At 42.9% G+C, this 16525-nt stretch overlaps 1 protein-coding gene across 4 annotated transcripts in view; it reads left to right on the forward strand.

The window, feature by feature from the left end:
• The window catches only part of ACSL1 (acyl-CoA synthetase long chain family member 1), a 75786-nt gene that overhangs the window by 13522 nt on the left and 45739 nt on the right, over positions 1-16525 (forward strand). For 3 of the 4 annotated variants that reach the window (XM_082375259.1, XM_082375257.1, XM_082375258.1), the window contains exon 2: positions 7052-7278. The exons of the other annotated variant lie outside the window; for it this stretch is intronic. In XM_082375259.1, coding sequence (XP_082231385.1) covers positions 7084-7278 — 195 coding nt within the window. In that variant the 5' untranslated portion in view covers positions 7052-7083. The remainder of the gene's footprint in view (positions 1-7051; positions 7279-16525) is intronic. 4 annotated transcript variants of the gene reach the window in all.

Raw genomic sequence — 16525 nt, forward strand, 5'->3', positions numbered from 1 at the left:
CTCTTTCAGTCCTCACGTTAGAGTCTTACCAAGCCTTTCACACTACGGAGTGCGCTCTCTCGGGCATTTTATTTTGAACAACATCAGTAGAGGGGACACCCTGTCTTTTTTTTTCGTTTATTCATTTTATTTATTTATTTTTGGCTGCATTGGGTTTTCGTTGCTGCGCGCAGGCTTTCTCTAGTTGTGGCGAGCGGGGGCCACTCTTCATTGCGGTGCGCAGGCTTCTCACTGCGTTGGCTTCTCTTGTTGCGGAGCACGGGCTCTAGGCGCGTGGCTTTCAGTAGTTGTGGCTCACAGACTCTAGAGCGCAGGCTCAGTAGTTGTGGCTCATGGGCTTAGTTGCTCCACAGCATGTGGGATCTTCCCGGACCAGGGCTCGAATCCGTGTCCCCTGCATTGGCAGGCGGATTCTTAACCACTGTGCCACCAGGGAAGCCCAGGCACCCTGTCTTGAAGCCACCCCTGCTAATCCGAATCTTGGGTTCTTGTAAAAGTCTAAGGCAAAGAAATTGAATGCTGGCTGGGTAATTACTTCTGGGTAATTACTTTTGGACTTTACAAAGGCAAGCGTTGGATATTATTATAAAAACCTTTTAAACATCAGTTTAGAAAGCAGCGAAGTATGGGTTTAGTTATATGAATATGGACCCATAGGACAGATTTTTTTTAAACTGTCCTGACGTTATACAGATGTGTTCCTGTGACTTGGGAGAATTTTTGCAGTGGTAGCTGCAGATGGGAGTTCAAAAAATGCTTCCACTTAACCAGCTTAAATGGAAGAGAAAAATGTGAAGATATGCCACAGAAAACTGTTAATCCTCAAAATGTGGCTTTGGAGATTCTGAAAACCCTGTTGGAAGAAGCATGTTCAGAGACTTTGAATAAAATATTAATGAAATGTGAATAGAAAACCAGTAAATATTTCTAAAGTAATGTATATTGTTGTGTGACTTAAATATATGTATAGCTTGGTGAATACAGAGACTGTAATAAGCAGGCATTTGACCAGTTTCATCTGATCCCTAAAAGTTTATCTGTTCCAGTTGGGCACATTATATTTGGAATGTCTTTATTTTGGGATGTATGTGGTAGTGGTGGCTGGTGGCCAGTGTGAACGGGTGAGGCCTGGCCCTAATCTTACTGGTAAAAATCAGTCTAGCCCTATACTTGCCTGTGAAAGCTTTGTGTCCCACTCTTGGACAGCTTTAAGGAGATGGGCAGGGAGTGGTTGAGTATAGAATTACTCAGCTTGCCTTGACTGTTTCAATAAAACAGTTTTCTAAAAACAAAGCATCTCCGCTCCCTTTCTCCTTTTAAAATCTTCTTGGAAATTGAATTGGGGATCCACACACAGAATCACTTTAATGAAAATTAAGCGGGCTTAAGGTTTACTATGCTTCCTTGGGGAGGAAAGCCCCAAAGCAGCGGGTGGGGATAATTCCCTGTGGAACTACTTGCTCCTTGTGCCTGGGATCCCTGAGTGACCCAAGTGGCCCTTCTCCTTCTCGTGCTCAGGATGAGGAGATGGTCCAGGGGCAGCGACCACGGTCAGGAATTCCCCCGTGGGATGAGGTTGGAACAGCAGACCTGGGCACCTCTGTGGAGCTTCTATGGCTCCCACTGTCTACAGAGAGCCTGACTGCCCTTTCGGTTCCAGAGGGGATGGTTTAAGCAAATCTAGCTTTAGGTACTTTGCCAGCCAGGGTTAAGGAGCAAGACTCCACCGGGTTTGGAGAGGCCTGTTGAAAGAACAGCACACGGTCTGGCTGCTGCCCTCTTGTTGCTCTCGAGGCCGAGCTCTGCCCAGCTAGTGCCGGACAAAGAGGGCGCTTTCAGGCCTCTGTAAACAGCCTATTGTGCAGGGGAGGAGGTGTACAAGGAATGGCAGCATCTTGCCAGCTTGGCTTGCTGCTTTAAGGCGAGATGTCAGGACTTACTTCTTCATTTGCTGCTGCTGCTGGGGCAAGGGTGCTATTTATGTGGGTTTGTTTGAGGGCTGCATTCCTGGAGAAATAGTCCATCAAACCGCTGTTATTCAGCTGGATGAAAGCTTGAGGAACTTTAGAAGGAGAGAAACATCCAGCTCACCCATTTGGGGGATTTATAAATGACATGAAGACAATAAAATGCTAATGTAAGTATCCGTTTGCAGAATCGCAGGAGCTGTGCATGCGTGTGTGTGTGTGTGTGTGTGTGTCCATAGAGAATGATGCCCTTGTGAGTTACCTCTGGCCCTGAGCCACTTTTTTCCTGGTGCAAACAGAATGGTAAGAGGTGACCCTTTGTGTACAGTAGGCCTTGAACCCACATGCTCCCAGGCCGAGGTAAAGGGGTGAATGCTAGCGGTTCTGTAGGACATGGAGAGTGAGATGGATTTCAGATGCCGAGCTCTCCTAATACTGTGGCGTGTGAGTGCTGGAGGGACCTGTAGAGGCCGCCTGCTCTCATGGTTCCTAACCTGGGGTGTGGGCTGCTGGGGGCTTGTGAGCCCCAGGTGCAGACAAGTACGTGCATGTTCTTAGTGGAGAGATTCAGCGGCCCAGCAGAGGGTAAGAATTGTTCCTGTAGAGGAAAAAGCATGTGTTTAGTTAGGTTGGTGTCCCGGTCTTGGGAGATACCTTCTGGAAGCCTTGTAAGTGTCCAGCCTCCGTTTCCTCATCAGATTTTATATTTTGATGTTTAAATAAGACACACGATGTGAAAGCCTTCCCAAAACACAAAATTGATGCTAATTGTATCGTTTAGCTCTTCTTTCCGAAGTTTGGGCAGTTGGGTGCCAGGATTTCTGTTTTCTGACGGTCATGCAGTCCAGTTTCTATTCCCCTGCCCGTACATCTATTTCTACCCAGGTCTATTTAAAGGCGTCCTCTGCTCTGGTTCTTTGCAGTGAGCTTGTGCCAGGTTTCCCCCACCATTGGTACGCTCCCTGTCACCCTGTGGTTTTAGACTCCAGCTTTATAGGAATTACGAAAGACTCAGCTGAGCGAGCTCACTTTCTGTAGGTGTGAGAGTAGCTATAGGGAAGGAGGAGCTGGCTGCCAGTAGCCTTGTGTGTGCAACAAATACTGGCCGCTTAAGCCGGCTTAAAAGCCGACTGAATCATGTTCTTAGCAAACAGCACCATGATTATATGCCTGGGCTATAAAAAACTTCCTGAGATGATGTGGAGATTAAGAATTAGGAAAAAGATTCCAACTAGAGCACTATTGGAACAAGAATAAAATCTGGGTTTTAACCGCTTGTTGGCAAGTACATGAGTCTTGATACTTCTTAGAGACCTGCTGGGACTGTCTTAAGACGTGGCGTTTGTGTTCACCTGGAGCATTTAAAGGCTATTTATTGTGGCTAATTTTCTTTGAATGTAGGTCTGCCTCCATTTCTAAATAGCCCAAGTGCCGTTTCCTTAATAGCAGTTAAATAGAAGGGAAAAGATTTATAATACTCCCCATTCACGTTTAAGAGTTCTCCCTTACGTGGATCTACATGAGGTATTGCCTTCGTTCTTCATTGTGTGGACTATAGTTTTCCCATGTATAGCATTAACCGATTTGTTCAGCAAAGTTGATTTGCAGCTTGTTACCCGGCTGCCAGCTAAAAGGCATGAATTAAACTGCTATAGCTTGTCATCATAACCCACTAAAGATAAGAATTTAGCTGGATTTAAATCCTTAGTGTTACAGATTAGTACCTAATAAAATGTTCTTGCATGGGTGCTATTGAATCAGCACTTTTCTGTGTTTTTTTTTTTAAGTTTTCTTTCCTAAACTTATTTCTAGAAATAGACTTATTTTTTTCTTAGTATAATGCCACCGAATCAGCAATTTTCTGGGGTTTTTTTTTTTTTTTTTTAAAGTTTTCTTTCCTAGACTTATTTCTAGAAATAGACATTTCTTTCTTAGTATAATAGCTTGGCTATTGCTGATGCTTAATATAATCTAAAAAAATTAATCACTTGTTTATGACTGTGTTTGTTTATGGGGGGATGATTTAATATTCTCACACAGGGATGTGAGTCTGTTGAACAACTCCTGTAAATTTGCACCATCTAGGTTTTACGGAAATGACTTCAGGGACTTTGGGGAGAGAGGAGGGAAGGGCAGGCATGTGTGTAATAAATAGGGTGGGTACTTCCCATTCAGACTCGAAGTGCTGTGAGGTGATGAAGACAGCCAGAGTGGTTGGAGGGAAAGGCAGGTGCGCACATTATATGCATAAGGTTTCTATGCGTCCGTGGAGTTGCAATACTGTGTATGAAATCTGACCAGTCGGGGCCAGTAAGAGCTGGACTTGATTTGTCTGCTTATGCTCGAAGTCTCGGTGTAAACGTCCCCTCCTCAGAGGGGCCTTCCCTGATCACTGGGTCTTAACGGTGCTAAGACTTACTCCACCTTGCAGACAGATACTGCTTGTTTATCTCCCCCACTAGCTGGTTAGCCTGTTGAGAGCCCAGACCAGGTCATCTGGCGCTGTCTTCCCAGCTCCTAGCCCACACAAGATGCTCAGAATTGTTGAATGGCTGGGATAGTTCAGTTCGAGTTATGAATTCATCTAGAAGAAACCTGCTGTCAGTGTACTGATAATCAGTTACTTTCTTGAGCTGTCTTATGTCCGTTTGACATGACCACCCAACATCTGATCGTTCATTTCAATGGTTTTAAAAAAAATATGCCCATTGTCTCTCCTTATTGGGCTGCTGAGCAGAAAGAAAACAGTGTCTGTCTTCAGAACTGGCACCGGCATTGACACTCACTGATCCTGTCCCTGCCCAGTGGGGTGACTGCTCCCAGCTTCTCATTGGCCTATCCTCCACTGTCTGTTCTCTTGGGAAGTCAAGTATGGATTTTGTCTGCTAGTTACCTTTAGCCCAGTGGGCAGCAGCACAGGACCAGGCATGTGACGGATGCCCTGAGAGAACTTGGCAGGCTGGGTAAGCGCCAGGTGAGCACGTCCATCCCCTCCTCCGCCCCTACCCCGCTGCCTAGTCTGTTTCTGCAGTGGTGTGTCACCCAGCAGCCAGCTGTTAGTGGCACAGATGGTGAGTGGTTTTGTAACTGCTGGTGCTTTCTCTGCACAGTTATGACCTGAAGAAAGGCACTTACCTGCTCCTTCTCTGTTGTCATGTTAAAGCTCGAAATTTTCTGTGTGTCTGTGTGTCTGTGTGTGTGTGTGTGTGTCTGTGTGTGTGTGTGTGTGTGTCTGTGTGTGTGTGTGTCTGTGTGTCTGTGTGTGTGTGTCTGTGTGTGTGTGTCTGTGTGTGTGTGTGTCTGTATGTGTGTGTGTCTGTGTGTGTGTGTCTGTGTGTGTGTGTGTGTCTGTGTGTGTGTGTCTGTGTGTGTCTGTGTGTGTGTGTCTGTGTGTGTGTCTGTGTGTGTGTGTGTGTGTCTGTGTGTGTGTGTGTCTGTGTGTGTGTCTGTGTGTGTGTGTGTGTGTCTGTGTGTGTGTGTCTGTGTGTGTGTGTCTGTGTGTCTGTGTGTGTCTGTGTGTGTGTGTGTGTCTGTGTGTGTGTGTGTGTGTATGCCTACACAGGACTATTGTAGCACAAGATTGCATTACATTGCCTCCTAGAGTATTGATGGCCAGTGAAAGCTCCTGATAGTCTGCAGCTCTGTAAAAATATATATACGATGATGTAGATTTAAATTTGAAGAGGATTTCTATATTTGGGGAAAAAAAAACGATTTTCAGTCTTGGGACCTAGCTATTTAAAAAACATATAATGAGCTCAAAAATACCATCTGAATTAATGATAAAGGTTAACACTTGTCGCATTGCCGGGCAGTTTTTGAGAAAAGTCTTTCAGATCGTTTACTAGGATTTCCTTGCCTGTACTGCCAAACATACTTTAGAGCAGTTATTCATCAATAATTTTCTAATTAGAATTATTCTTATTTGTTCTCTGTACTGCACATTTATTTTTACATTGAGATATATATATATTAATTGTTTATAATATTCAATTTGAGGCTTTACTATATATATGGGGTTGTTCATCTGATTTTCTTTGGTGTGTTTTGGCTTCTTAATTTTGTATGTAAGCTCCCTGTAGTTGTGTCGTCTTTTATTACCTCCGTCTCTTACTGTTCTCCATGCAGGACTAATCACAGAATGTCGGTAGAGGAAATAATAATAATGCCCAACATGGATTGAACACATTGTGGTGCCTCACACCATTCTGAGCTCTTTATGTGACCCATTTTGTCCTTATAAAAGCCCTATGAGATAGGTGCTGTTTTTGTGGATGAGGAAACTGAGGCACAGAAAGGGCAGTGATTTGTCCCCAGTCATACAGCTGATGAGCTGGGGAGGCGGGATTTGGCTCTAGAATCTGGGATCTTAAATACTATTTTATACTTTCTCTCAAATAGTATGCTATAATCTCTCTAGATATTTGCTAGATAAATATCTCTAGATATTTATGCACACCCTTTTATTATTTATTTTAGCTATAATAGCTTGAGGAATATAAATGACACTGTTTTGTCAGAATAGCCAACTCCAGTTTTCCGTGCGCTTATATGGCTGCTTTTGTGGTACAAAGAGCGTGGGGAAGGTGAGGGGCCCACTCAAAACCCAGCTTGGTCTCTTTCACCAGCTGGTGAGCTTGTGCTGAGCTTTGTCAGAAGAAATGGAAACTGATGGCCTTTGGGTGGTTGGAGCTAGTTTCTGCCTCTCTGTTCTTCTCCCCATCAGCTGTGATAATGAGAGTTGAGTGTATTTGATTAGGTGGAAGAGAACAAGAGAGAGAATATAAGGCAAGAAAATGGTAACTTATGCCCCTTGTGGGAACATTTTATGGCAGGAATTCTGAGTGACTAAATCTTTTTAATGTGGTCAACAAAAACTTTACACACGATGATAGAAGTAAAACGAATTCCTAAACTGTTTTTAGAAAAGTGAGATTTGACAGCCAAGAAAAGACCTGGACCGTCAGCCTGTGGCTTTCGTGCCCCCGATTGGTCAGCCAGCGTCGAGCTGATGGTCGGCCCCGGGGAGCCTGGAGCAGCATCGCGCCGCCCTGGAATGAACGTGACGTTTTTCTCTCCGGCAGATATCGGTGTAGTGTGCCACCAACCCAGGACGATGCAAGCCCACGAGCTGTCCCAGTACTTTCGGATGCCAGAGATGGTTGACTTCCGGCAGTACGTGCGCACACTTCCAACCAACACACTCATGGGCTTCGGTGCGTTCGCGGCGCTCACCACCTTCTGGTACGCCACGCGGCCGCGGGCCCTGAAGCCACCGTGCGACCTGGCCATGCAGTCGGTGCAGGTGGCGGTAAGTGGAGCCTGGCCGCCCCCGGGCCTCTGCGTCTCTCTCCACAGGTTCCAGGCCCCATCGAAGGCGGCGTCGAGCAAGATCATAATCACAAGCAAATATTGGTGGGGCACTTTGTGAACTGAAATGTGCTCCCCAAACAGAATTTCAGCAGTGATGAGAAGGGGAGGGCAAACAATAGGACAGAGGGACACAGGCAGTGACGCTGCTTGGGTGTCTGGCCACGTCACACGGAGCAGAGGCTCGTCCCATAATCTCCGGGGGCTTCCGCCCTGCTCTGGGCTCTGAGCTGTGCCCGGAGGATCCTGAGAGGGGAAAGGACAGGCACAGGGTCCCTGCCCTCAGCGGAGAAGAGGGTTGTCAATTGTTAGAGGAAGAAGGATTTCACCTGTGGTTGTCTGATACCTGGAACACATTGCACAGGGGTTAAAAAGGACTCAGGGATTTCTTTTTTTTTATACAACAGCTTCTTATTAGTTATCTATTTTATACATATTAGTGTATACATGTCAATCCCAACCTCCCAATTCATCCCACCAACACACCCCCGCCGCTTTCCCCCCTTGGTGTCCATACGTTTGTTCTCTACATCTGTGTCTCTGTTTCTGCCTTGCAAACAGGTCCATCTGTACTATTTTTCTAGATTCCACATATATGCATTAATATATGATACTTGTCTTTCTCTTTCTGACTTACTTCACTCTATATGACAGTCTCTAGATCCATCCATGTCTCTACAAATGACCCAATTTCATTCCTTTTTATAGCTGAGTAATATTCCATTGTATATATGTACCACATCTTCTTTATCCATTCGTCTGTTGATGGGCATTTAGGTTGCTTCCATGACCTGGCTATTGTAAATAGTGCTGCAGTGAACATTGGGGTGCATGTGTCTTTTTGAATTATGGTTTTCTCTGGGTATATGCCCAGTAGTGGGATTGCTGGGTCATATGATAATTCTATTTTGAGTTTTATAAGGAACCTCCATAGTGGCTGTATCAATTTACATTCCCACAAACAGTGCAAGAGGGTTCCCTTTTCTCCACACCCTCTCCAGCATTTGTTGTCTGTAGATTTTCTGATGATGCCCATTCAAACTGGTGTGAGGTGATACCTCATTGTAGTTTTTTTTTTTTTTTCTCATTGTAGTTTTGATTTGCATTTCTCTAATAATTAGTGATGTTGAGCAGCTTTTCATGTGTCTCTTGGCCATCTGTATGTCTTCTTTGGAGAAATGTCTATTTAGGTCTTCTGCCCATTTTTGGATTGGGTTGTTTGTTTTTTAATATTGAGCTGGGTGAGCTGTTTATATATTTTGGATATTAATCCTTTGTCCGTTGATTCATTTGCAAATATTTCTCCCATTCTGAGGGTTGTCTTTTCGACTTGTTTATGGTTTCCTTTGCTGTGCAAAAGCTTTTAAATTTCATTAGGTCCCATTTGTTTATATTTGTTTTTACTTCCATTACTCTAGGAGGTGGGTCAAAAAAGATCTTGCTGTGATTTATGTCAAAGAGTGTTCTTCCTGTTTTCACCTAAGAGTTTTATACTGTCCAGTCTTACATTTAGGTCTGGAATCCATTTTGAGTTTATTTTTGTGTATGGTGTTAGGGAGTGTTCTAATTTCATTCTTTTACATGTACCTGTCCAGTTTTCCCGGCCCCACTTATTGAAGGAGCTGTCTTTTCTTCATTGTATATCCTTGGCTCCTTTGTCATAGATTAGTTGACCATAGGTGCTTGGGTTTGTCTCTGGGCTTTCTATCCTGCTCCATTGATCTATGTTTCTGTTTTTGTGCCAGTACCATACTGTCTTGGCTACTGTAGCTTTGTAGTATAGTCTGAAGTCAGGGAGTCTGATTCCTCCAGCTCTGTTTTTTTCCCTCAAGATTGCTCTGGCTATGCAGGGTCTTTTTGTCTCCATACAAATTTTAAGATTTTTTGTTCTAGTTCTGTAAAAAGTGCCACTGGTAATTTGATAGGGATTGCATTGAATCTGTAGATTGCTTTGGGTAGTATAGTCATTTTCACAATATTGATTCTTCCAGTCCAGGAACATGGTATATCTCTCCATCTGTTTTTGTCATCTTTGATTTCTTTCATCAGTGTCTTATAGTTTTCTGAGTACAGGACTTTTACCTCCTTAGGTAAACCTTAGGTAGGTTTATTCCTGGGTATTTTATTCTTTTTGTTGCAATGGTGAATGGGATTGTTTCCTTAACTTCTCTTTCTGATCTTTTGTTGTTAGTGTATAGGAATGCAAGAGGTTTCTGTGCATTAATTTTGTATCCTGCAACTTTACCAAATTCATTGATTAGCTCTAGTAGTTTTCTGGTGGCGTCTTAAGGATTCTCTATGTATAGTATCATGTCATCTGCAAACAGTGACAGTTTTACTTCTTCTTTTCCAATTTGTACACCTTTTATTTCTTTTTCTTCTCTGATTGCTGTGGCTAGGACTTACAAAACTATATTGAATAATAGTTGTGAGAGTGGACATCCTTGTCTTGTTCCTGATCTTAGAGGAAATGCTTTCAGTTTTTCACCATTGAGAATGATATTTGCTGTGGGTTTGTCATATATGGCCTTTATTATGTTGAGGTAGGTTCCCTCTATGCCCACTTTCTGGAGAGTTTTTATCATAAATGGGTGTTGAGTTTTGTCAAAAGCCTTTTCTGCGTCTATTGAGATGATCATATGGTTTTTATTCTTCAATTTGTTAACATCACATTGATTGACTTGCATATATTGAAGAATCCTTGCATCCCTGGGATAAATCCCACTTGATCATGGTGTATGATCCTTTTAATGTGTTGTTGGATTCTGTTTACTAGTATTTTGTTTAGCATTTTTGCATCTATATTCATCAGTGATATTGGTCTGTAATTTTCTTTTTTTGTAGTCTCTTCCTCTGGTTTTGGTGTCAGGGTGATAGTGGCATCGTAGAATGAGTTTGGGAGTGTTCCTTCCTCTGCAATTTTTCGGAAGAGTTTGAGAAGGATAGATGTTAACTCTTCTTTAAATGTTTGATAGAATTCGCCTGTGAGGCCATCTGGTCCTGGGCTTTTGTTTGTTGGACAACTTTTCATCACAGTTTCAATTTCAGTGCTTGTGATTGGTCTGTTTTTATTTTCTATTTCTTCCTGGTTCAGTCTCGGAAGGTTGTGCTTTTCTAAGAATTTGTCCATTTCTTCCAGGTTGTCCATTTTATTGGCATAGAGTTGCTTGTAGTAGTCTCTTAGGATGCTTTGTATTTCTGCGGTGTCTGTTGCAACTTCTTTTTCATTTCTAATTTTATTGATTTGAGTCCTCTCCCTCTTTTTCTTGATGAGTCTGGCTAATGGTTTATCAATTTTGTTTATCTTCTCAAAGAACCAGCTTTTAGTTTTATTGATCTTTACTATTGTTTTCTTTGTTTCTATTTCGTTTATTTCTGCTCTGATCTTTATGATTTCTTTCCATCTACTAACTTTGGGTTTGTTTGTTCTTCTTTCTCTAGTTCCTTTAGGTGTAAGGTTAGATTGTTTATTTGAGGTTTTTCTTGTTTCTTGAGGTAGGATTGTATTGCTATAAACTTCCCTCTTAGAACTGCTTTTGTTGCATCCCACATGTTTTGGATGGTCGTGTTTTCATTGTCATTTGTCTCTAGGTATTTTTTGATTTCCTCTTTGATTTCTTCAGTGATCTTTTGGTTATTTAGTAATGTATTGTTTAACCTCCATGTGTTCGTGTTTTTTATGTTTTTCTCCCTGTAATTTACTTCTAATCTCAGTGTTGTGGTCGGAAATGATGCTGATATGATTTCAATTTTCTTAAATTTACTGAGGCTTGATTTGTGCCCCAAGATGTGATCTATCCTGGAGAACGTTCCATGTGCACTTGGGAAGAAAGTGTAATCTGCTGTTTAAAGATGGAATGTCGCATAAATATCAATTAAATCTATCTGGTCTGTAGTGTCATTTAAAGCTTTCGTTTCCTTATTAATTTTCTGTCTGGATGATCTGTCCATTTGTGTAAGTGAGGTGTTAAAATCCCCCACTGTTGTTGTGTTACTGTCGATTTCCTCTTTTATAGCTGTTAGCATTTGCCTTATGTGTTGAGGTGCTCCTGTGTTGAGGTGCTCCTATGTTGGGTGCATATATATTTATAATTGTTATTATATCTTCTTGGATTGATCCCTTGATCATTATGTAGTGTCCTTCCTTGTCTCTTGTAACATTCTTTATTTTAGAGTCTATTGTATCTGATATGAGTATTGGTACTTCAGCTTTCTTTTGATTTCCACTTGTATGGAATATCTTTTTCCATCCCCTCACTTTCAGTCTATATGTGTCCCTAGGTCTGAAGTGGGTCTCTCGTAGACAGCATATATATGGGTCTTGTTTTTGTATCCATTCAGCGAGCCTGTGTCTTTTGGTTGGAGCATTTAATCCATTCACGTTTAAGGTAATTATCGATATGTATGTTCATATGACCATTTTCTTAATTGTTTTGGGTTTGTTTTTGTAGGTCCTTTTCTTCTCTTGTGTTTCCCACTTAGAGAAGTTCCTTTAGCATTTGTTGTAGAGCTGTTTTGGTGGTGCTGAATTCTCTTAGCTTTTGCTTGTCTGTAAAGCTTTTGATTTCTCCATCGATCTGAATGAGACCCTTGCCGGGTAATCTTGGTTATAGGTTCTTCCCTTTCATCACTTTAAATATATTGTGCTGCTCCCTTCTGGCTTGTAGAATTTCTGCTGAGAAAGCAGCTGTTAACCTTATGGGAGTTCCTTTGTATGTTATTTGTCATTTTTCCCTTGTTGCTTTTAGTAATTTTTCTTTGTCTTTAATTTTTGTCAGTTTGATTACTATGTGTCTTGGCGTGTTTCTCCTTGGGTTTATCCTGTATGGGACTTGCTGTGCTTCCTGGACTTGGGTGGCTATTTTCTTTCCCATGTTAGGGAAGTTTTCGACTATAATCTCTGCAAATATTTTCTCTGGTCCTTTCTCTCTCCCTCTTCTCCTTCTGGGACCCCTATAATTCAAATGTTGTTGCATTTAATGTTGTCCCAGAGGTCTCTTAGGCTGTCTTCATTTCTTTTCATTCTTTTTTCTTTATTCTGTTCCGCAGCAGTGAATTCCACCATTCTGTCTTCCAGGTGACTTATCTGTTCTTCTGCCTCAGTTATTCTGCTATTGATTCCTTCTAGTGTAGTTTTCATTTCAGTTATTGTATTGTTCATCTCTGTTTGTTTGTTCTTTAATTCTTCTGGGTCTTTGTTAAACATTTCTTGCATCTTCTCGATCTTTGCCTCCATTCTTTTTCCGAGGTCCTGGATCATCTTCACTATCATTATTCTGAATTTTTTTTCTGGAAGGTTGTCTATCTCCACTTCATTTAGTTGTTTTTCTGGGGTTTTATCTTGTTCCTTCATCTGGTACATAGCCCTCTTCCTTTTCATCTTGTCTGTCTTTCTGTGAATGTGGTTTTTGTCCACAGGCTGCAGGATTTTAGTTCTTTTTGCTTCTGCTGTCTGCCCTCTGGTGGATGAGGCTATCTAAGGGGCTTGTGCAAGCTTCCTGATGGGAGGGACTGGTGGTGGGTAGAGGTGGGTGCTGCTCTGGTGGGCAGAGCTCAGTAAAACTTTAATCTGCTTGCCTAGTGATGGGTGGGGCTGAGTTCCCTCCCTGTTAGTTGTTTGGCCTGAGGCAACCCAGCACTGGAGCCTGCAGTGTCCTTGTCCCCATGGTGAGCCACAGCCACCCCCTGCCTCTGCAGGAGACTCTCCAACACTAGCAGGTAGGTCTGGTTCAGTCTACTATGGGGTCACTGCTCCTTCCCCCTGGGTCCTGATGTGCACACTACTTTGTGTGTGCCCTCCGAGAGTAGAGTCTCTGTTTCCCCCAGTCCTGTTGAAGTCCTGCAATCAAATCCCACTAGCTTTCAAAGTCTGATTCTCTGGGAATTCCTCCTCCTGTTGCCGGACCCGCAGGTTGGGAAGCCTGACGTGGGGCTCAGAGCCTTCACTCCAGTGGGTGGACTTCTGTGATATAATTGTTCTGCAGTTTGTGAGTCACCCACCCAGTGGTTATGGGATTTGATTTTATTGTGATTGCACCCCTCCTACCGTCTCACTGGGGCTTCTCGTTTGTCTTTGGATGTGGGGTTATCTTTTTTGGTGAGTTCCAGTGTCTTCCTGTTGATGATTGTTCAGCAGTTAGTTGTGATTCTGGTGCCTCTCACAAGAGGGAGTTGGGATTTGGGGACTTATAATAGGATGAGGCCAGACTGGGAGCCTGCAGGGTTAATGTGGCCACAGAATTTAGGATGGGCGTGAAGAATCAAGGACATTCAAGAGGTGTGTAAGGTAGAGTTGGGTGCCGTGGTTGTGTTTAACTTGGGCAAACAAAAGGTCAGGCTCTCATCGCTCTAAAAACCAAGCAGAGAGTGATGTTCCGTAATTAGGGCTTGCTGGGTGGGATGATAGGGACGTCCAAAGAGAGATCCTCAGTGCTCCTGCTCTGCCTTCCTTCCCTCGCACATCTCTTTTTAAGGTTAATAGAAAAGATGAAGCAGCCAGGTGTTCACTGGTGCTTTGACTCTTCACCTCCTCTCTGTAGTTTCCTGCTTTCCCCTACCCAGGTCAGAATTCATTTTCAGGATTTATGACTCGCAAAAGAAAAGCAATGGGAAACAGAGAATCGCCTCATTTACTTTTAGATGTAGCAGTGAATGGTCGCCCCCCACCCCCTCCCTGCCCTCCTCTGACCCGGACTGCTGGTCTCGAGCAGGAGAGTGTGTCCTTCCAAATGAAGCCTTGGCCTAATTAATACCTTTTTGGTATTTATAGGGTTTCAGTTCTTTGTTTCATTTCAGACAATTTCTTGGCTTCATTAATGTGGAACTCTTAAAATATATAAAAAGATATGTCAGTGTAATTCATGCCAAAATGTAAAAATAGAATGAACTACTGCTGAGGAAAGCTGGCTTTGTATTTTATTTCTAGTTAGAAGGTAAACTTAGTATTTCACAACAGCTAGTCATATACCAAGTATAAATAGAATTTAATTTTTTCTAATATGTGTGAAGTTTTTGGCATCCCTTCTCTTCTGGCAGAGGACTTGGTGTCTCACCGTAGCATTGCCATCACTCTGAAAAGAGTACTTGGCCAGTATAGATTTAAGATATTTTTAATTAAGCAGTAACTGTAAAAAATAAAAAATAAAAAAGTCAAATTCTTATTCTATGAGAAATTGGAGAGGCACTTACAATGTGGTTTTTAAGTTCCAGTTTAGCATAAAGTCATTGAGCCTTATTAAAATAATCATACATGTTCTCTGTAGAACAATTTAAAACTACAGATAAGCAGAAAGAAAATTAAAATCTCTAATTCCATTACCTGGTGTATGGGCTTCCTGATTTTTCTCCTTGTTTATAGGAATAGATTTAGCTCTGATTTTCAGAATTTGTAGGTCTTAGGAAGAGATACAAAATTTGCTTTGCATATCTAAAAAAGAAATTAAAATATTGAATTTGGGATTACGATACTTAGTAATATAGATGCTTTTATATAGCTAGCATCGTCATATGGACTTCCATGGCAGAAAGAGTAACTTAATTCATTAAGTATTAATCAGGAGCCTGTCTGGCTGGCACTGTTGAAGGGGCTGATCAGCCGAATAAAGTAGTGTTGCTTTGTTCCTACTTTGAAGCCAAGTAAGCACCATTTGCCCATCGCCACCTTCACACCCCCCTCCCATTTTGCATAGGCAGTTTTTTCACCCTCCTCTTCCCGTAAACTTTACGTGGCTATGAGAATGAGAGGAATCTGCCCCTTGCGTGTGGCTGCATCTCATCACTACCCACACGGGCTGCTTCCCAGTCACACTTTTCTTTTAAAGCAGCAGCACAGAGGGGACTTCCCTGGCAGTCCAGTGGTTAGGACTCCACAATTCCACTGCAGGGAGCGTGGGTTCCATCCCTGGTCACGGCACTAAGATCCTGCATGCCACACAGTGTGGCCAAAAAAAAAAAAAAAGGAAGAAAATAAATAAATAAATAAATAAAGCAGCAGCACAGAGGTTCTGGATAAGTTAAAGCTTCTGAAATTTCCTTTTACAAATCAGGGTAATAAAAAGGCCGTTAGCACCCGTGCAGGAAAGGTGATGCAGACACATGCTATAGAATAGGGCAAAGAAACTGGAGTTGGCAACAGAATCCCAAAAGTGTCTCATAAATTTTTGAGCCTGGTTTGATCAGGACCCTATTTAGAGAGCCGTTTCCCTCTGTCTGCAGGTACAGCCCCCAACCTGCAGCAGTGCGTGTCCGGGAAGAATTCTGTCTTCCACAGCGTTTCTCTACTGTTGCTCCATAACTTTGAGCAGGGGATGAAAGCACGTTTTTGTGTGTATATCTGGGTGTTTTTGTTTTTTAAATCACATTCACAAGTGATGTGCAAGTTTTCCAGTTTTAGCTGGTCTCAACCTGTTCTCTAGAATTGAGATCTCATGTCCCACTCGTGAAGCTGATCTTTGCTGGAGTGACCAGAAACCCTTTGGGACTGATCAGGGCCCAGGCCGTGGTAGTTGCAGTTACGGGGTGTAGGAGAGCATTTTGGAGCCGGAAGGGACCAGAGGGACAGGGGCAGCTGTGGCCGAGGCTGGACCTGACCGCTCTGCTTGGACCAGGCGGCCTTGGGCAGGCTCACCCAGCCTGACCTTCAGATGCCTCACCTGGAGAACGGAAGTGACGGGACCTTCCCTCCCGCAGTGTTAAGAGGCTGCATAGACGCAAGCAGCATCCACTCGGCCCAAGAGAAGCGTTCAGTAAATGTTAGTTTCTTCTTCCGTGAAGGTCTTCTCTTTGAACCCTCACATTTCATACACAAGAAAATAACTGAGCCCACAGAGGTGAAATTATACCATACAGTTAGTGGAAGTTCTGGAACTCTCTTATGCTGCCTCATTACGGTGGTTGAAAGTATTGTACTATAACTAGGACTCTGGTCGGGGGAAACGGATAAAGCAGGATAATAAGGAAACTTTGGATCCGTGTGGGTAAATTTGACAAGTCAGTGGCTAGAGTTTCTAAACCCATGAGCAGACTCTTCTGAAAACGGATTTGCAGGCAAATGAGTCCAAAGGTAGTAATGGAAATGGAAGGAGGAGAAGGTACAGGTAGGGTAAGAAGCAGAGTCTGGGGTCCCCCACACAGGTTGGATGTATTGATAGGATCAGAAACTGTCAAGGATGAGGTGGAGGTGGGGACCG

This window comes from Balaenoptera borealis (assembly GCF_965194805.1).
Source record: "Balaenoptera borealis genome assembly, chromosome: 21".
In the NCBI taxonomy this organism is placed as follows: Eukaryota; Metazoa; Chordata; class Mammalia; order Artiodactyla; family Balaenopteridae; genus Balaenoptera; species Balaenoptera borealis.